At 35.3% G+C, this 24,862-nt stretch overlaps 1 protein-coding gene across 1 annotated transcript in view; it reads left to right on the plus strand.

Moving 5' to 3' along the window:
* The first annotated feature begins 147 nt into the window (after positions 1-147).
* The window catches only part of LOC128015973 (extended synaptotagmin-1), a 31,461-nt gene continuing 6,746 nt past the window's right edge, over positions 148-24,862 (plus strand). The window contains exons 1-36 of the mRNA XM_052600249.1: positions 148-795; positions 1,761-1,802; positions 3,165-3,299; positions 5,309-5,382; positions 5,721-5,793; positions 5,876-5,965; positions 8,788-8,843; positions 8,975-9,095; positions 9,834-10,010; positions 10,223-10,305; positions 10,437-10,485; positions 11,319-11,408; positions 11,581-11,676; positions 13,320-13,391; positions 13,476-13,562; positions 13,731-13,880; positions 14,172-14,282; positions 14,465-14,641; positions 15,471-15,556; positions 15,644-15,692; positions 15,768-15,857; positions 15,932-16,027; positions 16,219-16,290; positions 16,395-16,481; positions 16,590-16,736; positions 18,032-18,135; positions 18,449-18,602; positions 18,692-18,862; positions 18,947-19,029; positions 19,646-19,694; positions 19,923-20,012; positions 20,580-20,675; positions 20,769-20,840; positions 20,929-21,015; positions 23,020-23,166; positions 23,365-23,499. Of these exons, the coding sequence (XP_052456209.1) occupies positions 439-795; positions 1,761-1,802; positions 3,165-3,299; positions 5,309-5,382; positions 5,721-5,793; positions 5,876-5,965; positions 8,788-8,843; positions 8,975-9,095; positions 9,834-10,010; positions 10,223-10,305; positions 10,437-10,485; positions 11,319-11,408; positions 11,581-11,676; positions 13,320-13,391; positions 13,476-13,562; positions 13,731-13,880; positions 14,172-14,282; positions 14,465-14,641; positions 15,471-15,556; positions 15,644-15,692; positions 15,768-15,857; positions 15,932-16,027; positions 16,219-16,290; positions 16,395-16,481; positions 16,590-16,736; positions 18,032-18,135; positions 18,449-18,602; positions 18,692-18,862; positions 18,947-19,029; positions 19,646-19,694; positions 19,923-20,012; positions 20,580-20,675; positions 20,769-20,840; positions 20,929-21,015; positions 23,020-23,166; positions 23,365-23,499 (3,855 nt within the window). The 5' untranslated portion in view covers positions 148-438. The remainder of the gene's footprint in view (positions 796-1,760; positions 1,803-3,164; positions 3,300-5,308; positions 5,383-5,720; positions 5,794-5,875; positions 5,966-8,787; positions 8,844-8,974; positions 9,096-9,833; positions 10,011-10,222; positions 10,306-10,436; positions 10,486-11,318; positions 11,409-11,580; positions 11,677-13,319; positions 13,392-13,475; positions 13,563-13,730; positions 13,881-14,171; positions 14,283-14,464; positions 14,642-15,470; positions 15,557-15,643; positions 15,693-15,767; positions 15,858-15,931; positions 16,028-16,218; positions 16,291-16,394; positions 16,482-16,589; positions 16,737-18,031; positions 18,136-18,448; positions 18,603-18,691; positions 18,863-18,946; positions 19,030-19,645; positions 19,695-19,922; positions 20,013-20,579; positions 20,676-20,768; positions 20,841-20,928; positions 21,016-23,019; positions 23,167-23,364; positions 23,500-24,862) is intronic.

The following is a 24,862-nucleotide window of genomic DNA, read 5'->3' on the forward strand; positions in this document are numbered from 1 at the left end:
TATCACCTATTTAGTCAGAATTGATCTTAATGTACTTTAATTCAAATTGTGTCCCATGAGATGTAAAGGTAGAAGCTTTAAAAGAAAATACTGCCTGCTGCAGCTACCAGCAAAGTTTTCCTCTTTACACGACTGCGTGTTTTGTTGTGGGCGTGGGTCGGCGATGTAACGGTGCGTGCCACACTTCGGGGTTTTCAGAAGGAAAAAGAGCGTCGTGCCAGAGGGGTAAAAAAGCGGAGAGGTGGTCGATTTTTCTTTATTGAGAATGATTTATTGATCAGCAGTGATCAGACGCATCCGATTCATCTGCAGTCAATGCGCGACCGAAACGATCCACTGTAACAACAACATATGTTGAATTTGAGTTGCAAATCGCTGCTCGCAACCGCTTTGTAATCGTATCTCGACTTTGGGAAAAACATTGCGTACAAGCCAGCAATGGCGCACGTCGTTGATTCAGGGCCGAAAAACGACTCGGACTCGGAAAAGAAGATTGTACCGTCCCAGGACAGTTCATCGGGAGAAATGGACGTCCCTAAAAATAAACTATTTGATGCCAAGGCAATCTTATGGACTTTTGGCAAATGTCTCACAGCCTTGTTGCCCGTGTACCTGGCTGGTTACTATCGGATGAGCACTAGTTTAGTGGTGTTTGGGATGATGGTTTACGCAGGATGGAAACACTCTCGTGAGGCGAAGGAGGCGAGACTGAAGTCTGCAATAGAGTTAGTCAACGACGAACAGGAATACATCTCCTCCAAATCATTCAGAAGTAGAAGAGACCTGCCTTCTTGGGTAAGAATGCACAAATACTCAATTGTTATTGATGTATAGCGTCCGAATAAACCCACACGTATTAATACTTCAAGTGAAACAGACAGTGTGTAAATGTAAAATATTTGCATGGCTACGGTACAAACCACTAAAAAGGGCGGCGAGGTCCGAATCGCGAATGATTTGTTCTTATGAATCTGTTCATTTGAACGATTCAGATTCGTACTGCGTTTGAAATCACTTCGCTGTTAAGCATAGAGATTAAAAACTAAGGAGGATGACATGAACAGCTTTAATGTTTGAAGTAAACTTCTCGAGAACACAGTGTAAAACAGTAGTGTTTAACAGAACAACATCATTTACCACTAAAAAATGAACACAATGCCTCGCGTGTCTTAAGTAGTGACTCAAAAGAGTCAGTCATGGTGAATCAAAATCCGTTTGAGCGAATCGATTGAAATGATTCCGATTCTCCAGTGCTCAAGGTGCTAAAGAATAATATAGGAGCGGTCTGCAGATTTAGATTACATTTTTCGAGCTGATGGTGGCGCTGTATTGGTGATATACTGCATACATAATCGTTCTAAACACATTGTTGCTTTGTCATCCCTTCCACATATGCACAGTAGATATATTTGATCATGTCTTGTGGCTATCATGTGGTGTAAAAAGTAATGTTAAAAGTAAAAATGTAAAAAGTTTAAAATATAAAATATATATAAATGATTTAAAATGTATTTAAATTAAATTAAAAATCATTTATTTATTCAGTTTTAATAGGGATATTTTATCCTAGAGAAATCTATGATATGAAATCTATGAATGTTCATGATAGACTGAGGTGGTTATATGTGCTGTTTGTTTGTTTTCCATCTTAATAACCAAATCCTCTGTTAAAAAATTGTTGTACTGACACTTTAAAGCTTGTATGCATTGGCAATCTTTGCATTTAGAAATGTGTTATTATTTTTTCTTCATAATTCCAGGTCAGTTTTCCAGATGTGGAGAAGGTTGAATGGCTCAACAAGGTAATTCAGTAAACATTTTGGTTTACATTTGTTCATTGAGATGCCCCGTGGAAAATCAAGCCTGTAATGCCATGTAATCCTCCTGAACCGTGACGTTAAACCCCACCCAACCCGTCTGTATGACCCTCCCTTATGTCACAACAGCCGTCTGTGACCACACACACACACACACACACACACATGCACGTGTCTGGTTAACAAAAGCTGCATATTCTATCATCACACATTCATTCTTAACCAAACACTAGTTCAACCAACATATGTTCCTGCCTTTGAATTAGTAAATGAGTTGCAATGCATGTTTTTCCAAGAAATTAAATTTTTAATGCCCTTTTGCATCTTTAAAACATAAAAAAAATCCTAACAGTTACAGTAGGGTTTCAGCACTGCATGCTTGAACCCTTAATCATTACAATAGTTGCCAAAACACCATAATAGATATAATATACACAGTTTATACTGATAATAAAAGATAAAATTAATGCATAACAAAATATGGAAACCAAATTATAATAATAAAAAACAACATACTACATAGTCTTAAGAAAAAATGGCTATTTAAATACTAAAGTAAAAAGATACATTTTTTGCTTTCTTATTTAGTATTAATGGTATATTTATGCAAAATATAGTATTTTTTAAATATTAAATTAGAGGTTGAACTGAACTTTTCTTCTTTAGATTTACTCACTGAGAGACAGAAGAAGGAGCAGCATATAGAGACATATCTCAAGCTCATCCCATTTCAGTAATAGTCGTATTATATAAAAGTATATAATATATGTAAAAGTTCTCCAATATATCGTTATAGCACAGATATTTAGACTTGACGTTCTTTTTCAGTGATTCACGAGGAAGATATGTTACGCTGGCATTCATCCCAGCCGAGACTCACCCTTCCCTTGTTGTACCCCGTGCTCATGTGGTTTGTACATGAGTCTCAAAGCTATTTCTAAATTCTGTGGTTTGCTTATGTGATGAGCAGTCCGATAAATACTCTGGCCACTGGTGCTTTAGCTTCTGTTATCAGCTATTAACATCCGCCAACAAAAACAACAGGTCACTACAGTAACAAGGGCAAGGCAAACTAGATGGCTCGGTGTAATCAGCTGCAAGCAGAGCAGAGCACAAACATGAGTTATATGAGTGTTAAGGGAACATTATGGGAATATTGCTTTTTAATGTGCTCTAAACCTTCTGAAACAGGTAGTAATGTTTAAAAAATGTTAAATGACCGTCCAACTAAAACGTTTCAGAAAAAAAAAACGTTCCATGAAAGATGCATGAATAATCTAAAATAAAAGCTGACACACTCTGACATAAAATATGACACACTCTTTCTCTTCCTGTCTGTTTTTCAAGATTATTCAGCAGGCCTGGCCATTTATTGGTCAGTATTTAGAGAAGCTGCTGACGGAAACCATTGCTCCATCCATCCGCGGCTCCAGCTCTCATCTGCAGACGCTCAGCTTCACGAAGGTCGACTTTGGTGGCAAGGTCATAAATGCTCACTCACTTACAGCTACACAATAAATAATATTCCAAAACATTCCCACACATCTCAATCCTCTGCCGTGCAAGAGATTAAAAGAGGCTCCAGTGTCACTGAAGCGTGTCAGAACAAGCGTTCTGTTTAAATAAATGCTCTAGAGAACATTATACACGTCTGATGTCTCATGGCAAACGTTCCTGTTAAAGCAAGAGTGACATTTAGATGTTAAGTCATTTAAAAACTGAAAACGTTGATTTTGTTGCAAATATTTTAGCTAATACTGCAGGGAGGTCAATGAAAAGCTATTAATTCATTAAACCATAAGAATGTAATATATATATATATATATATATATATATATATATATATATATATATATATATATATATTAGGGGTGTAACGATACGCGTATTCGTATTGAACCGTTCGGTACGACGCTTTCGGTTCGGTACGCGGTACGCATTATGTATACCGAACGGTTCGTTGGAGTAATTAATTATATTTGAAAAAAAAAAAAAAAGAGAGAGAGAGAAATATAATGATATGCGTTCAACAAGGTAGCCCAATAACCCAAACAACGTAACAGGCAACGCCCCTGACACTCCCGAAGAAGAAAAAAACACCATCTTATATGTTTATGTTAGGCTACTCAGCAGGCGCTCGCTCACTCAGTACACGCTGAAGGCTCGTTGCAAAATAGCCAATGCGTTTAACAGACTAGAAATGAGAAGATCCTCCAATAACCAACAGGTCTGGTGTTTGGGTGCACTTTGGATTCCCTTTAAGCTATAATGGTGATGGCAAGAGAGTGGTGGATAAAAAAACAACGGTATGTCGCATCTGCAACATGACAGGGTGCACCAGCGGGAATAAAAAAAAAAAAAAAAAAAACACCAGCGGGAAAATCTGGGATATATGCGTCAGTACTATCTGGGAAAAGACGAAAAAAAGGAGAAACATGCACGCAGCAAACTATCCCTGCAGCATTTAGAAACTATAGCTTACAGGGAATCCAACCCAAACACCAGACCTGTTGGTTATTTTAGGATCTTATATTTCTGGTCTGTTAAAGGCATTCGACATTTTGCAACGAGCCTTCAGCGCGTGCTGAGTGAGCGAGCGCCTTAGGGGCCGTTCACATATCGTGCCTAAAAACGCATGGAAAACGCTAAGCGCGTCTTTCTCCTCCTTTCCAAAGCGCTCGGGCAGAAGCGCTCGGGCTCGCTCATGAGGCGTCTGTCTTTGCTAAGCAACAATGACGTGCTCTCTCCATGAGACGCGGAAATTTCAGCGAAGGATAAATGGATTTGCAGCTCTAAAAATCGCTTGCAGTAGCTCTGCTACTAAATTTATTTCAAAATTGCAATCCATATACAACTATGATCAGCTGATCCTTCATCTTGGCTGAGCTCTCAACGTTGTTACGGGAAAGGATGAAGCTGATTGGTTAGTTCTTGTCACATGACCCGCGGTGCGCTTGCGGCATTCTGAAAAGTTGAGATGTTTTTACATTTTGCTGTATCTAAAACGTATCGAACCGAACCGAACCGAACCGTGACATCAGTGTATCGTATCGAACCGAACCGTGAATTTTGTGAACCGTTACACCCCTAATATATATATATATATATATATATATATATATATATATATATATATATATATATATATATATATATATTACATTCATATATATATATTACATTCTTATATATATATATATATATGGCAATGAAAATGAAACACTTACTAAAAATATTCCTGTATGTCATGTGACCATTAGCCGAAATCAGAGAACCCTAAGCATACAAGTGTGTTGTTAAATTATTAAAATACTCATTTAAGATGGTACTTAAAGTACATATTTTAGGTCAAAGGGGTTTTGGAATCCCTGAACCATTATCACTTTTAGCATTATTGAATATCATTCATAAAGAAACAACTAATTTGCCCAATATTACAGTCTTGTCTGCACATCTGATCTTCTGCAACAGATTTTTATTTTATTTTACAGCCTATGAAGGTGGTTGGAGTGAAGGCTCATGCAGAAAATGAGAAAGGTCAAATTCGGCTCGACGTTTACATCAGGTGACGCATGCATCTGAGATTCTCCTCAAACACAAGGTCCTGTAATGAGGGAATTGTCTGTTTGACTCTCAGGGAGGGATTCAAAAGCCTTGTGTACTCGATAGTGTGTCTGGATTTCACAAGATTGTCAAAGTGTAGCCAACTCAGATTTGTTCAGCCTGAATGAGTTTATTCAGAGAAAAAAGGAAATTGAAAGACTGAAATGCATTTCAATTCATTAGTTTAGTTTTAGTTGTTTTAAACTAATTCAGCAGAATTCCTTAAGATGTCTAATTTATTTGGGAAGAGTAATCTAAAAGCAATATTATCTCTAAAAGCAATCTAATGTATTTCTTCAGTTACGTGGGGGACGTGGAGATAGATGTGGAGGTGAAGAGGTATTTCTGCAAGGCTGGTGTGAAGGGAATACAGGTGAGATTATCCGTTAGATATGATGCACACTCCCAATGAATAAATGAATGAGAGTTTATTCCACGTGCGCTTGTTCTGTCAGCTTCATGGAATGATGCGTGTGATTTTGGAGCCTCTGATCGGTGACGTCCCAATCGTGGGTGCTGTAACCATGTTCTTCATTCAAAGACCTGTGAGTTTCTTTAAACATATTCTACACTATGAAATAAATCGGTAACACTTTAGTTTAGGGCGCAATTCTCACTAGTTGCTTGTTAGCATACATATTAATAACTAGCATATTGGCTGTCTATAAGAGTTATAAAGCACATATAAATGCCTTATTCTGCATGATCATATTTTAGATCCCTTAATTTTAGAGCCGATACCTAAACTTAACAATTACCTAACTAACTATTAATAATCATCAAATGAGGAGCTTCTTGATGCAGAGGTCATAGTTAATAGTTAGTTAATAGTGACAATTGGTCCCCAATCTAAAGTGTGACCCAATAAATGTTCTTGAATGGTTCTGTTAAACAAAATAATTTAAATATTAACTTAAAATTTTATGGAAGCCCGTTTCCGCAACTAAATAAAAAAATAAAACGAGGTAATTGCGGCGTTTTATCTGACAACCAGAATTTTGAGATTAAAAGCCACAATTACATTGTTTTATTTTTTATTTAATGGTGAAAATGGGCTTCCATATGATATTACAAGTTATAAAGTCTGAATTGCGAGATATAAACTCACAATTGCGGAAAAGAAACTGACTTTATAACTTGCAATTTTGACTTTATAACTTGTAATTTTGACTTTATATCTTGCAATTGAGTGTTATTAAGAAAAAAAAGTCCAGAATTGCTAGTTATATTTTGCGATTCTGAGAAAAAAAGTCACAATTACATTGTTTTATTTTTTTTATTTAATGATGAAAATATCATTCCATATGATATTACAATTTTTAAGTCAGAATTGCAAGTTATGAACTCGCAATTGGGATAATGAAAGAAAGTCAGAATTACAAGATTTAAACTCGCAATTACGATTTATAACTCCGAACTGCGAGTTTATATGTAACAATTCTGACTTTATAACTCTGAATTTTGACTTTATAACTCACAATTCTGACTTTATATCTTGCAGTTGATTGTTATAAAGTCAGAATTGCAAGATATGAACTCACTATTCTGAGAAAAAAAGTCCAGAATTGTGAGATAAAAAGTAAATATTTTAGGTCAAAGTGGATCGGCTGACAAGATATTTTTTGGAATCACTGCAGTACTGTATTATAGTTTCTTAGTATCATCCTTGGAAGCTCTCCTGGGTTTTTTAAAGCATCAATACATGATTTTCTAAAAGACCACTGAGCTTTACACGGTTCATCTGTGTTCTTCGTTCTTTAAGCATTTTTTTTTTCACCTTTATTTAACCAGGAAAGTGCTCGTTGAGATTAAAAATCTCTTTTTCAAGAGTGTCCTGACCAAGATAGGCAGCAGTACAACCATACATAAAACACAGAATACACAATAACATAAGACAACTAAAATAGCAGATACAACAACCACAAATCCTTAGCATATCATGCAGAACAACTACAGCCAGATGTGGCTGCTTCCAAGTCAGTTAATATCCTCTTAAAAGTAACCAATGAGACAAGCTTATTAAGTTTCACATTTTTCTGTAACTTGTTCCATGCAAAAGGAGCAGCAAAGTTAAGTTCAGTTAAAGTTCAGTCAAAGTTAAAGTTCCCAGCTCAGTTCTAACATTTGGTACAGACAGAAGAACAAGATCCTGGGACAGAAGATTGTAAGTCCCAGCATTTTCTACACTGATGTAGGTCAGAAGGTAGGATGGAAGAAGACCTAAAATAGCCTTACATATAAAAACATACCAGTGTTGAAATCTCCGTGTTGACAGAGAAGACCATCCAACACGTTCATACAGTTCACAGTGGTGAGTGAGGACTTTAAGACCAGTGATGAACCTCAAAGCTCCATGGTATATAGTATCCAGTGCATGTAAACTTTGAGACGAAGCGTGCATATATAAAACATCACCATAGTCAATAATAGACATAAAAGTAACAGCAACTAACCTCTTTTTAGATTCGAATGAGAGACAGGATTTGATTCTAAAATAAAACCCTAGTTTAAGTTTTAATATTTTTGCCAGCTGCTGAATATGAGAAGTAAAAGAAAGAGATTCATCTATTAAAATACAGAGATATCTGTATTTAGAAACAATTTCAATTTTTGAATTTCAAAAAAGCATTACTTTTGTTTTTGCAGCATTTAAAACAAGTTTCAGATCATAAATTATTTTTTGAAGCATATTAAAATCAAATTGTAATTGGGAGAGGGCGTGGACTGCTGTAGGTGCTGAGCAATACAGTACACTGTCATCTGCATAAAAATGAAAATTTCCTTTCAATATGTTATGATTTATGTAATTTATATATAGAATGAAAAGCAGTGGACCCAGCACTGATCCCTGTGGCACGTCTTTTGTTATTTTGAGATAGCTAAAGGTATCTCCCTCCGCCTGTACACACTGAGTTCTGTCTGTAAGGTAATTAACAAACCAACTTACAGTTTGTTCAGAAAGTCCAGCCCTCCACAGTCTGTGCTTAAGCACTGTGTGGTCCACTGTATCAAAAGCCTTAGAAAGGTCAATAAAAAGGGCTGCACAATGCTGCTTTTTTCCTATGGATTCAATTAAGTCATTCAATACCTCAAGAGCTGCAGATGTTGTACTATGCCTTTTTCTAAAACCGGATTGAAAGTCAGATAGAACATTTTTACTGTCTTAAAAAAGTCTTTAATTGATCACTGACAAGAGACTCTAAAACCTTGGCCAGGACAGACAATTTAGAGATCGGTCTATAGTATAGCAGGGTATATTAAATATTTCTGGAGCCTCCTAAGTGTTTTATTATTTCATTAGTACTCAAGTCAGAATGTTAGTTTTGTTGGAATCATGGAATCTTCTTCTTTGACATTTATTTGTTAGAAACTGACCATCAACTGGACCGGTTTGACCAACCTGCTGGACGTTCCAGGGCTCAAGTGAGTTTCAGTCGTAAGAGATGCACAATAACATTTATTCGGCTCAGTACACTGTCCTGAGCTGCCTTCATTTTTGTTGTGTTTCTCTCTAAATCTCTTTAATACTTTCTATCTCCAATTCTATTTCTCAGTGTGATGTCAGATACTATGATCATGGACGCGATCGCTTCATTCCTGGTTCTGCCCAATCGTCTCACTGTTCCTCTAGTGGCAGACCTGCATGTTGCTCAGCTGCGGTGCCCTTTACCCAGGGTAACACACACACACACACACACATGACTACATAAAGTGTAACATTTTGACAAAAACTAAAAAAAAAAATACGGTAGTTTTTGCAATTGAAATTTTAACTACCATACCAATAGTTTGGGCTCACAAAGGCTGCAATTATTTTTTCAAATATAGTAAAAACTGTAATTTTGTGAAATATTATTACAATTTAAAATAACTATTTTCTATTTAAATACATGTTATATATATTTGTCTGAATATAATCAATTTAACTTAGTGATGGTAAAGCTGAATTTCCAGCATCACTTGTCACATGATCCTTCAGAAATCATTCTAATATGCTGATTTGATGCTTAAAGAGTTAGTTCATCCAAAAATGGATGAATTTGGATGAACTAACCCTTTAAGTAACATTTCTGATTATCATTGTTTGAAACAGGTTCATTTTTTGTGGAAACCTCCCACCCCCCGCCAAGATTCTTTTAATGATTAGAAAGTTCAAAAGAACAGCATTTATTTGAAATAGAAATCTTTTGTACCATTGTAAATGCTTTTTCTGTTACTTTTGATCACTTTAGCTTCTGTGCAATTAGAAATTCTCAACAACATTTTTTATTGCAGAGGTAGCATAAAAATAGCTAAAGGATAAAGTTTCTTTAAAAATCAGTAGAATAGAATTAGTTTTCATTTAGGAGTAACGCAGTAATGAAACCGTTCTCTGCACTGCAGTCTCATTCTGTGCATCTTTCTTTCGTAAAGGGAGTTGTGCGTATTCACCTGCTGGAGGCTGATGGTCTGGCTTCGACGGATAACTATGTGAAGGGTGTGATGGCAGGCATGTCTGACCCATACGCCCTGCTCAGAGTCGGGCCGCAAACCTTCAAATCCCGCCATCTGGACAACACACTCAATCCCAAATGGAATGAAATGTACGAGGTGGGTTTTGAAGTGACACCACATTATAATAACAACAACAAAGCTATAAGCCATGTATTATTATTATTATATCAATGTAAATGTGAAAAACATGAATCTCATGTGTATTAGTGTCTTTCAGTTCAGATTTACGCTTCATTCTGTCATTGATTACCCATGCTGTCACTGTAGGTGTGTGTTTGGTGTTTGATGCATGCGTGTGTGTCCGTCAGGTCATTGCTCATGAGGTGCCTGGTCAGGAGCTAGAGGTGGAAGTGTTTGATAAAGATCCTGATCATGATGATTTCCTGGGCAGGTATCATATCACAGCATTTCTTCTCTGTCCATCCATCTCTTGTTTATTATTTAAAAGGTGTGTTTTGCTGTATTCTGATCTCGCGTTATTTTCATCCTTGCGTTGATTCTCTTTATTCCACTTGTGCTCAGGACAAAATTAGATTTGGGGATTGTGAAGAAATCTAAAATAGTGGATGAGGTGAGAACCTTAATTCATATTCTAGTGTGTGTGTGTGTGTGTGTGTGTGTGTGTGTGTGTGTGTGTGTGTGTTGTGTGTGTGGTTAACTTGGTTTGGTTTGCAAATCCTTGCATAAGTTTCACCACAAGACATGAAGTCTATATTGATGAACCAGTTATAAACCACTAAAACCATGTTTTGCATATTGCAGTTATTTTTATTTATGAATGTAATCATCACATGGATGAATGCTTGATTCTGATTGGTCCATCATGGCATTCTCCAGTCAAATATTTTAAAGATGAGGGACTTTCATTTAACTGCTTTTCAAATCTCGTGCAGTGTTATAAATAGCTAAGACTAAAATACTTATTTTCAAATGACAAATCAAATATCGAAAATCGATAAAAAGCTGAAAAATAAAATTTTAATATTAGCAAAAATATAAAAATAGTTTATCCCAAAGTACTTACATTGGAAAGAATAATGCTAAAATAAAAATAATGATAATAAAAAAGTAAAAAAAACGTATAAAAACTAAAATACAAAAAAAAGCGTAAATATGAAAATAAATAATAAATACTGAGCACTGATTTTGTTCACTTTTCTTGCATAATGGAATAATTTAATCTGCAATGAGTATATGAAATGTAAGTGCATCTTATTTATTTATTTGGAAAGTAATAAGTGTGTTAAGCTGCTCGTTATTGTAAAATAAACCCCTGAAAAGGTAATTTTATTTTGTATCAACCTGAAGGAGTTGATTTTACAATAATGGGCAGCTTATGTAATGAACATTTGTGCCAAGCCTGTCTTGTTGGTGTTTATTTCTGTTCTAATGTCCCCTTCTTAGTGGTTCAATTTGAAAGACACCCCTTCAGGACGGATTCATCTCAGACTTGAGTGGCTGACACTAGAAGCCGACACAGAAAGACTAGAAGAGGTAACACTGTACATACACAGAACAGCACACACGCAAACAGTGTGTTCATCTACTCCACCTGATCGAAAGCTTACTTTGCACTTGGCAAACAGAGTGACTTCAAACTCAATTTCTTGTAGTTGGTTCGCCCCTCCCTCCATTTCCCTCATTTTTCTCTCGTTCTCTCTCTCAGGTTCTGAAGAGAAATGAAAGTGTGGTGAGTCGAACAGCAAAGCCTCCCTCAGCAGCCATCCTGACAGTGTATCTGGACAAGGCTGAGGCACTTCCTGTGAGTAATACTCTCACATCCTCTTCCTGCTGCACTCTTTGTTCTAACACACACACACACACACACACACACACACACACACACACTGTAATTCAGACACAAAACTCTCCCTACAGGTGTGCTTAACCTTGCTTAAACCTGCTTTTGGTGACATCTGGGAATCTCATCGAATGGAAAAATTATTCATAAATAAACTAAATTTTGCATTTTAAAAAAGTAAAAAAAATAAAATTAAAAAAATTGTAAATAAAATTAAAATTCTCTTATAATTAGAATTAGGTGTGTTCGACATAACGCTTTGTATCGTTTGTATCAAATGCATTGTTTTCTTTTTTGGTCTGAAGATTCATCTGTTCTAAAATAAAAAATATGATGAGATATCTGTTCAATTTCAATTCAATTTGTATTTTAATATGTAATTTATGGTTGCACTTTATTTTACAGTACGTGTACTAACATGTACTTACAGTGTACTTACAGTGTATTTATCTAAGAAGGTAATACAAGGTAACTACATGGGGTAGGGTTAGGTTTAGGGGTAGGTTCAGGGTTAGTACCTAGTTATTACATAGTTATTGTAATTACTATAATAAGTACATAGTATGTACATGAGGAACAGGACTGTAAAATAAAGTGCTACCTAATTTATTCCTGTGATCAAAGCTGAATTTTCAGCATCATTACTCCAGTCTTCAGTGTCACATGATATTCAGAAATCATTTTAAAATGCTGATCTGCTCCTTAACAAACATTTCTTATTATTATCAATGCTAAATACAGTTCATATGCTGCTTCATATTTTTATGGAAACTGAGATAAAAAAAAAAAACAGAAGCCTAACAAACAGAAGTCGAAGGAAAGCTCCACCCTTATTGGAAAAACCTGTGTGTTGTGTGTGTGTGTGTGTGTGTTTGTGTGTGTGAATGCCTCTGGTTTCCCATAACCTGGCCTTTTATGTTTGGCAGCAGACTGGCAGACGCCCACTCTGAAACAGTCAAATAAAGACTTCAGCCATGTCTACAGAAACGATTGAGTGCAATTCTAGATTATATATCTTCACCTATTCAGCTCATGGCCTTGATGGAGCACTTTGTGAAAGCACTCGCACTGTTTCCCGCATCCAGAATATTTTCCCAGAAGTGCAAAGGCAAAAGAGTTTACTGAGAGGAACACGCTGATACTTAAAACTCTTGAAATAAATATATGAAGCAGTGTGTCGATTTTTAACATTGCTTATAATAGTAAATGTTACTTAAACAGCAAATCGTCATATTAGAATCTTTTCTGAAGGCTCATGTGACACTGAAGACTGGAGTAATGATGCTGAAAATACAGCTTTGCATCACATTACGTTTTAAAATCTATTCAAATAGAAAACAGTTATTTGCAAATGTTGTCATATTTTCTTCAATTTTACAGTTTTGACTGTATTTTTGATTAAATAACTGCAGCCTTGGTGAGCAGGAGAGACTTCTTTCATACACATCACAAAATCTTAAATCATAGAGTACCTTGTGTAAAGTTATATGAATTAGTTAAAACTGTTAAAACAGGAATACTAATCATATTAATGACAGAATCATAAAAGAACTACAATGCATTTGCTGCAGTGTGTTTGTTTTTAAGTGTATTTGTGTTTTCAGATGAAGAAAGGCAATAAGGATCCCAATCCGATCGTTCAGATCTCAGTGCAAGATGTAACTCGTGACAGCCGGGTAAGATGCACACCTACCATCTCTCCCAAATAAACCTCGCCATGTGACCCGCTCTTCTTGCTCACTCATGTCCCTTCCTCTTAGATTTGCTGGAGTACGGTGAACCCCCAGTGGGAGGACGCTTTCACTTTCTTCATCAGAGATCCAAGCAAACAGGACATTAGCGTACAGGTAAGCTGCCTGGAATTAGCATCCATCTGGTCTGATCTGTTTACAAACCCTCAGCTCTAAATACTGGAGAAAACATGGCTCATATGTGAATGCTGGCAGTATTTCTCCACACGTGAATTTTGCTAGTTCACATTCATGTCACATAAGGCATTTTTCCATCTCTTGCAGGTGAAGGATAATGACCGTGTTCAGGTTTTGGGAAGTCTGTCCATTCCTGTATCTCGTCTTCTCTCTTGCCAAGATCTGACTTTGGACGAGTGGTTTAATCTGAAGAATTCTGGTCCAGCAAGCCGCATCCACATCAACACAGTGCTCAGGGTAAATTCATCGAACACACAAAAAAAGAAATAATTATTTCTTATTATTATCAATGTGTTCTGCTATTTTTGTGTGAAAAGAACAGCATTTATTAGAAATAGAAATCCTTTGTAATATTATACATGTCTTTTCTGTCACTTTAAATCAATTTAATGCATCTTTGCTGTATAAAAGTATTAATTTATAAAAATAAAACAAACCTTTAAACAGCAGTTGATGATGTTATTCAGATTTCAAATGCATTATATTTGGAAAAAGAGTCTCATTCTTTGCTGATGTCATTTCCTGCAGGTCCTCTGGTTGGATGAAGCCGCTGCAACTTCCTCTCTCCTCTCCAGTGACCCTCTTTCCAAGAGTTCACGTCCACAGAAGACGACTCCTCATTCCAGCTTCGCCACTGAGGTGTCCATGAGTCAGCACTGTCATTATCTCTGTATATGATTAATAATGTGTCGTATTAGCCATACAAGTACAATATGATCTGAAACCAACATTGTAATGGTCCAACTCCAATCGATGGCATTCAAATGGCATCCAATCGATCATAACCCTCCTCTTAAATCATCTGCTCTTTGTTCCTGTAGGGGGTGCTGCGTATCCACCTCGTGGAGGCTCAAAATCTGGTCCCCAAGGACAACATGATGGGAGGGATGGTGAAGGGCAAGAGCGACCCGTATGTCAAGATCCAAATTGGAGGTGAAACCTTTAAGAGTCGAGTGATCAAGGAGAACCTCAGCCCCACCTGGAACGAGATGTATGAGGTGGGAATGCTGGGAAATACACTTAGAAATCAACACTTTGCAATTTATGAAGATTGTAGTATGTGTGTGTGTGTGTATTTTATTTTTTAAATAGTAGTCCGTATACAGTTTATATTATACAAAACATTTATTTGTGGGACTTTTTTCCTTATTAAAATATAAATAATGCTAAAATTATTTGTAAACATTACAATAGTGTATGACCATCTAACAAAATATAAAAAAATTATCTATATATACCGTGTATATATATATATATATATATATATATATATATATATATATATATGAATAAGTAAATATATGATATAAAAGATAAACTTATGATAAAAAAATAAAAATAACTGTTTTACGTTATTTATTTATTTTATTTTATTTATTATTATTATGTTTTAATATATATATTTGTTTAGCTTTGTTTATTCAATAATTTGTTTAGTTCCTTTTCTATTTTATTTATTTTAGTTTATTTTTATTATTATTTTTTTTCTCTCTTGGCTTTATATTTAAATGTCTTTTTGGTGGGAGGGTTTTAAGTGGGTTTATATTGAGACGATTTATAATTTCGTATTTTTCACTGAATACATTATGTATGGTCTTGTTAAAATACCAATTTAAAAAAAAAAATACGTCAATAATTACATACTTTTTACATGCTGTTTTTTAAATAAAATTATAATTATATCCATCCATATACAGTAGGTACTGCAGATTATGCATTATGCTAACTTTTTCCTCATTTAAACTGCAGAATCTTTCCCAAATGATCATTTGACAGCATGACAATGTATTTTTAACTTTTTATTTCCCTTAACAATTTTTTTTACAGGTGGTTTTGACGCAGCTTCCTGGTCAAGAGTTGACGCTGGAAGTTTTTGATAAGGACATGGACATGAAAGATGACTTTATGGGCAGGTGTGAGGGCCGCTGTCAATATAATCCATAAGAACTCATAGCATTGTTTTGTTTTAGCATTATTTAGGCATATGTTGTTGTTTTTAGGCTGAAGATGAATCTGAGTGACATAATCAGCTCTCAATACATTAATGAAGTGAGTATATGTGCATCAGTAGTAATGAGTCTAAAAATAAGCTGTATGAATATAATGATTGTGTTTGTGTATCAGTGGTTTACTCTGAGCGATGTTAAGCGTGGCCGTGTTCATCTCGTTCTTGAATGGCTGCCCACTGTAACACAACCAGAGAAACTACAGCAGGTGAGCAAAACCGATCTCTGTGTTGACAATGCATTGATGAAAGCAACTGGTTAACTGGATGATTTATTCGTCAGGTGTTGCAGTACCAGTCAAAGAGCTCATACCTGAATAAGAGCACGCCGACTGCTGCTCTCCTGTTTGTGTATGTGGAGCGCGCGCATGAGCTTCCTGTGAGTATGACACTAATGACATAATATCTCTGTTGTTCAGAGGAGACTGTTGGATTTTTCCTCTGAGAAGACGACTTTAGTAATATTGCATGCATCTCCTCTAGTGTGTAACTGTGCTTGTCTGAAACATTTATCCATATTTACTGTGTGAGATGTTCTCATGAGGTTTATTTTTTATTTTCTGTGTTTAGTTGAAGGAGAGTGGAAAGGAGCCTAAAGTTGGAGCTGAGCTGATTTTAAGGAGAACGTCTCATAGAACCACGGTGAGAAACAGTTCTTACACAAATACTGTTGAATTGATTTATTAATGAAGTGTGACTGCAATCACTCTTTTTTATTTTATTTTATTTGATACGGTGTGATGAAGGTATGCGATCGCACCAGCTCTCCTCAGTGGGACGAGGCATTTCACTTTCTGGTTCAGGATCCATTGAACGAAGACCTTGTTGTGAAGGTAAGAGAATGCAAACAGCACATTTTCGTTAACCCTAGCTGTAGTGTTTGGCTTGTAACTCACCTTCCCACCTGACTTGAACCTTTCTACCTCACTTTTCCTCTGCAGTTGACCCACAACTGGGACTTCTCTCTGGGATCTGTGGTGATTCCCGTCAGAGAGCTTCTCTCTGAGCCAGATCTGATGCTGGACCAGTGGCTCGATCTGGATGGAGCGTCACCCCAGAGTCAGATTCTGCTCAGAGCTCAGCTGAAGGTAAAACAAACACACACACACACACATATTCTATTGTTTTAGAAAGGCGTCTCTTAAGCTCACAAGGCTGCATTTATTTCATAAAAAATAAAGTAAATGCAGGAAAAATGTCAAAATATTATTGCAATTTAAAATAATTCTATTTTAAAAGTTTTAAAAGTGTTATTTATTCCAGTGATGCAAAGCTGAATTATCAGCAGCCATTACTCTTACTCATTACTCTTCATTGGGGCTTAATATTTTTAGTGGAAACCATGTAGCATTTATTTTCATAATTTTTTGATGAATAGAATTTTCAAAGGAACAGCATTTTTATTCAGAGCATAAACTCTTAAATTCATAAAATCATGGCATTAAATCTTGAATTCGAAACATTTATATCTTCCTCTGTGTTTTTTAATTCCATTACAAGTACCGTATTTTCCGGACTATAAGTCACACTTTTTTTCATAGTTTGGCTGGTCCTGCGACTTATAGTCAGGTGCAACTTATTTATCAAAATTAATTTGACATGAACCAAGAGAAATGAACTAAGAGAAAACATTACCGTCTACAGCCGTGAGAGGGCGCTCTATGCTGCTCAGTTCTCCTGTAGTACACTGAAGACATAGAGCGCCCTCTCGTGGCTGTAGACGGTAATGTTTTCTCTTCATTCTAAATGAATGCGACTTATAGTCCAGTGTGACTTATATATGTTTTTTTCCTCATCATGACGTATTTTTGGACTGATGCGACTTATACTCGGGCGCGACTTATAGTCTGAAAAATATGTTATCAAAAAATCCTTGAATTAAGATACATTTACTTTTGAGATGCAAAATGTTTTCTGAGAAATTGAACTAAATGCTTAAAACAAAAATGAATATCTGTTGGTAGGCTGTGGAAATGACTTTTCCGTTTGAGTTAAGTTGCTTTTCTGAGTACATTAGCAGATATGTGTTCTTGTTTTATTCATTTTGAGCAGTTTAATGGAAAATAAGACGTCTTATTTCATTTATGTCAGTTTGCTTCTCAAGTAAACGCATTTACTTTATTTAAGAATTCAAATTACTCATTAAATTGCCTTTACCTGGTCTTTTCAAGTCTGGTTTCCAAACAAAATAAAATCTATCTGACCCTGAACGTTTGAATTGTAGAGTAACAGAGTAGCCTGTACATTCATCATGTAAAAGTAGTTTTCAAGAAGAGAAGAATCTGGTTCATTCAGTGCTATATGACTGCAGATTTGTCCTGTCTGCTTGAATTATCCCTTCGAAGTATTTGGTATTGATGTGATGTTTTCTTCATGTTTGTAGATTCTTTGCCCTAAAGAGACAGAGAGCTCTGAAGACCGTGAGGAACCTCATCGTCCTGAAGCGTCCAGCATTAGAAGAAAACAGGAGGAGGATTTAGTGCAGAAGTGAGAGGAGGAGAGGATCATGTGTCCTGTTTAAGATAGATCTGTAGAACTGATATTTCGATCATAATTTCTCTTCAAATGTAAAAATCTCTTCTCTTTATAAAACCAGCATGATGGAATCGATCGACTAGTTAATAACAGCTGTACTAATTTTATCATAAACAGATGTATTTAAGGAAGTGTGTGTGTTTATTGATTATAGTTGACTGTTAAGTGTATTTATGGATATTTTCTGTTCATATAGTTGCATGTTATGTAACTTCTTTGGCCACTAAGAGAAAAGACAATGCTGTGTTTGTTTGGGGGGTTTTAGTTCTAGCTTTGAGGAGGTCCCACCATCTCCTGTCAGCAGGACTTCCTCTGTGTCAGTCCCAGAAGAGGAAGAAGTCCCAAAGGTCAGAGACGTTTCCAGTTCAGATGACCTTCGACCCTTGCACACCAGCCCTGACCCCAGCTTTGGTGCTGAGGTGAGAAATGCTAAGATGGATGGTGAACTGATGAAATGGCTAATAAAAGCAAACATACCAGCATAATCGGGTGACTTGATGCTTTTTAGGGTGTGCTCCGCCTCCACCTGCTGGAAGCTGAAGATCTGGTCGCAAAGGACAACATGATTGGTAGGAAGGGGAAGAGTGACCCGTATGTCAAGATCCATATCGGAGACACAGTCTTTAAGAGTCATGTGATCAAGGAGAACCTCAACCCCGTCTGGAACGAGATGTATGAGGTGTGTTTAGGTCCTCTAATGTTGTTTAAGTGGCTATTAAACATGGTTTTCAAAATATTATCCTGTGATCAATGCTTTTTCCAGCTGGTTATGACCTCCAGGTCGACCTCTGATGTCCTCGTGGAGGTTTTCGACAAGGATATGGACAAAGACGACTTTTTAGGGAGGTATGTGGCCGTGTTTTTATTGCTACTGAAAAAAAAAACCTGCATTAATTGAAATAAAATATAAATATTAGATGGAAAATGTAAACAAAAAAAATGCTGCCTTGTTTAGTTGAAATGCTAAAATGACTTATTTATAAATTATTCAATTATATATATATTTACAAAATAATAAATGTTTATTGAAACGATTTACCGTATTTTTCAGACCATAATTCGCACCTGAGTATAAGTCGCATCAGTCCAAAAATATGTCATGATGAAGAAAAAAACAGTCGCACTGGGCAAGAGGTTGGATTTATTTAGACCCAAGAACCAAGAGAAAGCATTACCATCTACAGCCGTGAGAGGGCGCTCTATGTCTTCAGTGTAGACTACAGGAGCACTGTGCAGCATAGAGCGCCCTCTGGCAGCTGGAGACGGTAATGTTTTCTCTTGGGTCATTTGTCTTAGTTCATACCTCTTGGTTCATGTCAAATTAATTTTGATAAATAAGTCGCACCTGACTATAAGTCGCAGGACCAGCCAAACTATGAAAAAAAGTGCAACTTATAGTCCGGAAAATACGGTATTACTTGTCCATGTCATGTAATGCATATTAATATTTGCTCGGCCACAGGGTGAAAATCAGCTTACAGGAGATCATTCAGTCTCAGCTGACTGACAAAGTGAGTGATTCATCACTGATATCTTTCCTCATTCTCTTTCATGTGTTAATTTTGAACAATTTAGAGATTGATTAAATTAAATTGGCATTTACAGAGGATTGCTAATAAGTTTTCTGGTAAGGTGAGAAAGTGTCATATAAGCAATTTAGTGGTATTGTTGGTTTTTGATTTTTTGATTAATAATTTTTAGTTTTGCAAATGTCATTGAGTTTTCTTTCTCTGTGTCAGTGGTTTTCTCTGAGTGATGTCAAACATGGCCGGGTTCATATGATTCTGGAATGGCTGCCCACAGTCACACAACGTGACAGACTACAAAAGGTCATCATTAAATCTATGTTACGTTATGTATATGAGCTATATGCAATCCATCTAAACATTTATTTATTCAATGGATTTATTTCAAGTACCTCCTGAAATTTTAAGTGATTCTCTAATATTACAGTAATAATAATGAATGAAATAAAAAATGTAATGACTAATTTTGTATGATCAGAGCGAAGTTTTCTATTTGAAGGTTTCATTTTAATATAATTTTTTTTAAATATGTATTACATTTATTTATATACGGTAATTTTTTTTTTTAAGGTTTTCTTTTTTTCTTTTTTTGTGATGTATGTATGCACAGGGTCAAGATTAGTTTACCTTTCAATAAAAAGTAATGAATTCATTTAAATAGTCATTTTGCATTAATGATTACGTAATACATTTAATTACTCATCATGCATGTGATTTCAGGTTACATTGTTACATTTGATGTCATGGTTTTAAAATGATAGAATGACAAATATTATTTGAATGCATGAGTTGTTCATTTCTTAGTATGTTTGTATAGTATATATCTATAGTCTTGGTGTTAGAATTTATTTCTTGTTGTCTTTATGCCAGGCTCTGCAGTTACAGTCCGAGCATTTGTACCAGAACAAATCTGTGGCGTCAGCAGCTCTGTTCTTCATCCTCTTGGAGAGAGCTCACGACCTGCCGGTGCGTCTTCCAGGCATCATTACACACACACACACACAAATACAGTTACACTATATTGGACAGAATGGTTGTAATACTGTGTCATGTGTGCAGCTGAAGAAGAGTGGAAAGGAGCCTAAAGCTGCTGCAGAGCTTGTGCTGGGTGACATTTCTCATAAAACCAAGGTGGGAATTAGTGGCTTTTGTAAAGATTAGGTTTCGTGTCAGTTTCTGACCCTTAATATAAGCAACTTCCTCGCTGGTCTGTTTAAAGGTGTGTGACCGCTCCACGTCTCCCGAGTGGAGTGAAGCTTTTCACTTCCTCATTCACAACCCTACAGAGGAAATTCTTATTATAAAGGTAAAATAGATGGAATTATGTTTGCTGCTTTTATTAAACATTACATTGGTTATTTATAATATCTATAATATAGCAATTAATTATCTCGTTCTTAGTAATATTTTATGTATAATAAAAAGTACATATATATATATATATATATATATATATATATATATATATATATATATATATATATATATATATATATATATATATACACATTTATATACACATTTATATACTAGTGCTGTCAATCGATTAAAAAAAATTAACTAATTAATCGCACAATTTTTTAAAATTAATCGCGATTAATCGCGATTAATCGCAATTAAAAGACTGAAACTTTTTGGATATGTAAATGTAAAATGTAAATAGTTAATGTAAACTCAAGACAAAGAAACTATTTAAATTCAAAATATGATTGTTTATTGGAATTTTTGTTTAACTTGTAACACAGATTTTCTCATGTAAACAACATACCTGCAATAAACCATCAATATCCTCCAAATTAACTGTTGGCTTGAAAGCCATATTTATTACAGAAATAAAAACACAGGCATGTAAGTACCACTTGAATTTCAAAACAATCAATGCCAATAAAAAACTAAAATGATTGCCATGTTCAATTCTAAGTGGACTGCAAAAAAATTCCAAAGTATAGTCATTGCCAGTGCTTTAAGTGGGCCAGTACGCACCAGTACTCAGTACCGCCACTTCCAAATATAGCTCTTGAGCGTACCGCCACCTCTCCGTGCGCCCAGAACGTGCTTGTAGCGTACCGGTACTCTCATTTGGACATCTGTTTTAATAGAGGTTTTAATCTTTTACCTGCACTGCCGATTTTCAGAGCGCCCTTCACTTTGCAAGCTTCCTAATTCATCCCACCCAGAGCAGAAACTACATTACCCATTCACCCTTAACTTATACAAGTGAATAGCGCATGTGTCGCTTTTCCCACTGTTAAGTGTCAACAACTCAACGTGGCCGGAGAAGGTGTGTGAAACTCGTTGTGAGTTATACTAAAGCAAAATCTTGAGTATTTATTGTCTGATAAACATTAAAAACTGTCTGCGGAGGTTCAGTCGTCCTGCAGCCCCCGCTGGCTGTTCACTGGCTGCAGCATCTTTTTTCTAAGTTCTAAAAAAATACCGTAGACGGCAAGGCACAAATTTAGATATTCATTTATCTAATTAATCTATAGCCTATGCACAAAGACAATATGATCTTTTTGTCCCCTTTTTGTTTTAAAGCTTGATGAAGAGAGAGAGCGCAAGTTGCTGCAGCTGAGGAGGACAGTGATGCACGCGCACAGGAGTGATTGACAGTTCGCGGCACTGTGTACAAAAAATACTCCGCTACACAATTATTTCGTTATTTTCGTTTAAGCTTATTAACGTTAGCGTTACAGAAAGGTCTGATTTACGCACTGTTACAGTCATTGTTTTTTTTTTTTTTTTAAACAATGACATTTGAGTTCATGATTTTAATGTTGCCGTTTCTTGTGGCAGACTAAATGAAGAGTAATGTTTCTTGTGGCAGACTGAAGAGTAATCCGGCAGAGTTTTATACTGAAACTTTCCGTCTAAAAGTCTTTCCTTGGTCTTATCCATATTTCTTTGCACGTTGAACACACATAGGCCACAACTGGAAATAAAAAAAACTGCAACCGCGTTAATTGCGTTATTTTTTTTTAACGCGTTAAATATTTCAAATTAATCGAATGCGTTAACGCGCTAATTTTGACAGCACTATTATATACATATACATTATGATAAACTCTATCATTTTATCACCGTATATATTATATTATTTGTCACACTGCTGGACCATTTAGAAAAAGTCGACCTAGAATTTACACTTTCCCGTGTATATATATATTTTTTATTTTAACTTTTCTATATTAGTTATATTAGTTCTGTTCATGGACACATTATGCATTAATAACCCTTATATATGTTGTAATAAACAGTCATAATGGATTTTATTAACTTTCTTATATCTTTTTCGCTCATTTGACCGTAGCTTTCAAGTGCCTTTGAGCAGCCCTTAGGCTCTGTGGTTCTACCAATCAGAGAGCTGCTTTCAGAACCAGGTCTACTGATGGACCAGTGGTTGAGTCTGGATGGAGCAGGTCCTGACAGTCAGATTCTGCTGAGGGCACAACTTAAGGTTAAACAACAATTCTTACTGCTTTTTCTAAATTGTACTTTAATTACCTTTAATAATTACCTTTATCAAATAGTAATTTCAGCTCATAAAAAATATATATATTGTATATGGATCTCTTGCAATTAGTTACATGCTGGTGTGTCAAATCTAGACCATTTGAAATGTATAAAAGGCAAAATTACGCTACATTAATTTCAGATTTTGGACTCAAGTTTGGATACAAGTGTCCTTCATCGTAAAAAGCCTGTTGTTGGAGAAGAGCATTCAGTGAGAGAACAGCCTGAAGAAAAAGCACAGTCACTGTTGAGCACGAAAACACAGCTTGACAGTGAGGTTAGTTTGTGTGTGTAGAAAGTGTGTATCTCATTTGAAGATTTTATTTTAATTGATAATTCATTTTGTATCATATTTGTGACCCTGGACCACAAAAACAGTCTTAAGTGTCAATTTTTCTATATTTAGATTTATACATCATCTGAAAACTGAATAAATAATATTTCCATTGATGCATGGTTTATTCAGATTGGACAAGATTTGGCAGAGATACAACCATTTGAAAATCTGGAATCTGAGAGTGCAAAAAAACTAAATATTGAGAAAATCGCTTTTGAAGTCATTTTACTAATCAAAAATTAAGTTTTGATTTATTCACAGTAGGAAATTTACAAAATATCTTCATGACACATGATTTTTTACTTAATATCTTAATGATTTTTGGCATAAAAGAAAAATCGCTAATTTTGATTTTTTTTTGGCTATTGCTAAAAATATACCCCAGCGACTTAAGACTGCTTTTGTGCTCCAGGGTAACATTTTATTTTGAAATAATTTTATTCATAATATCATTATTTTAATTTTATTGTAATAAATTATATTATAAATTATTTAATTTCTTATTTAGTTTTAATTTATTAAATTAATTACATTTTCTATTTAATTACGTTTTTATTTTTAAATAGTATTTCAGATCCATTATATATATTACATCAAACTACTTTTTGGAGATAAAAATTTGATTAAAAAAATATTAATAATAATAATAAACATTATAAAAGTGAATTATGAAAAGCTTCCTTTTAAATTATTTGCTTATTAAAGACATTGTTGCCAGAGTTAATTTTGTATAATTGAGATACTAATATGGTGTTTTTATTATTTAAAATTATTTAAATTGTAAAAATTTTCGTTTTAATTTTAGTTTGAGTAATATTGGTTTTTGTTTTTGTCATTGTTAAGACTAGCTGTTTATGTCTGCTTAGTTTGTATAAATTTTTACTTCAGTTTTAGTTTCAAGTTAAACCAAATGTAGATGAAAAACATCGGCGGAGCGTGTGTAAGGCTTGGGAAAGCTTAGCCCCCTGAGGCTTAGTCCCCTGGCCATGGGACAATTGGACAATTGGACAAAAATGCCCCTGCACAAACAAATTGTATCTATTAATTCTGTTGCTAGCAAACTGAAAATAATAGACAGTGTACATTGTGGCATTAAATTAAAATCATCTTATGTTATTTCTTTTTAGGCGTTTTTTTTTCAATGTTGTGCATTTTAAACAAATCACACAATACTGTTGAGATCCGTAATGCAATGGCCAATCAAAGGCGTTCAGATGAGTCATCATTGAAAGTAATCAGTTTACAGTGCGTGTTCGCTGACTTAATGATAAACAGCAAAACGCAGATTTACGTACTGTGTAAG

Source organism: Carassius gibelio, chromosome A6, assembly GCF_023724105.1.
Source record: "Carassius gibelio isolate Cgi1373 ecotype wild population from Czech Republic chromosome A6, carGib1.2-hapl.c, whole genome shotgun sequence".
Classification (NCBI taxonomy): Eukaryota; Metazoa; Chordata; class Actinopteri; order Cypriniformes; family Cyprinidae; genus Carassius; species Carassius gibelio.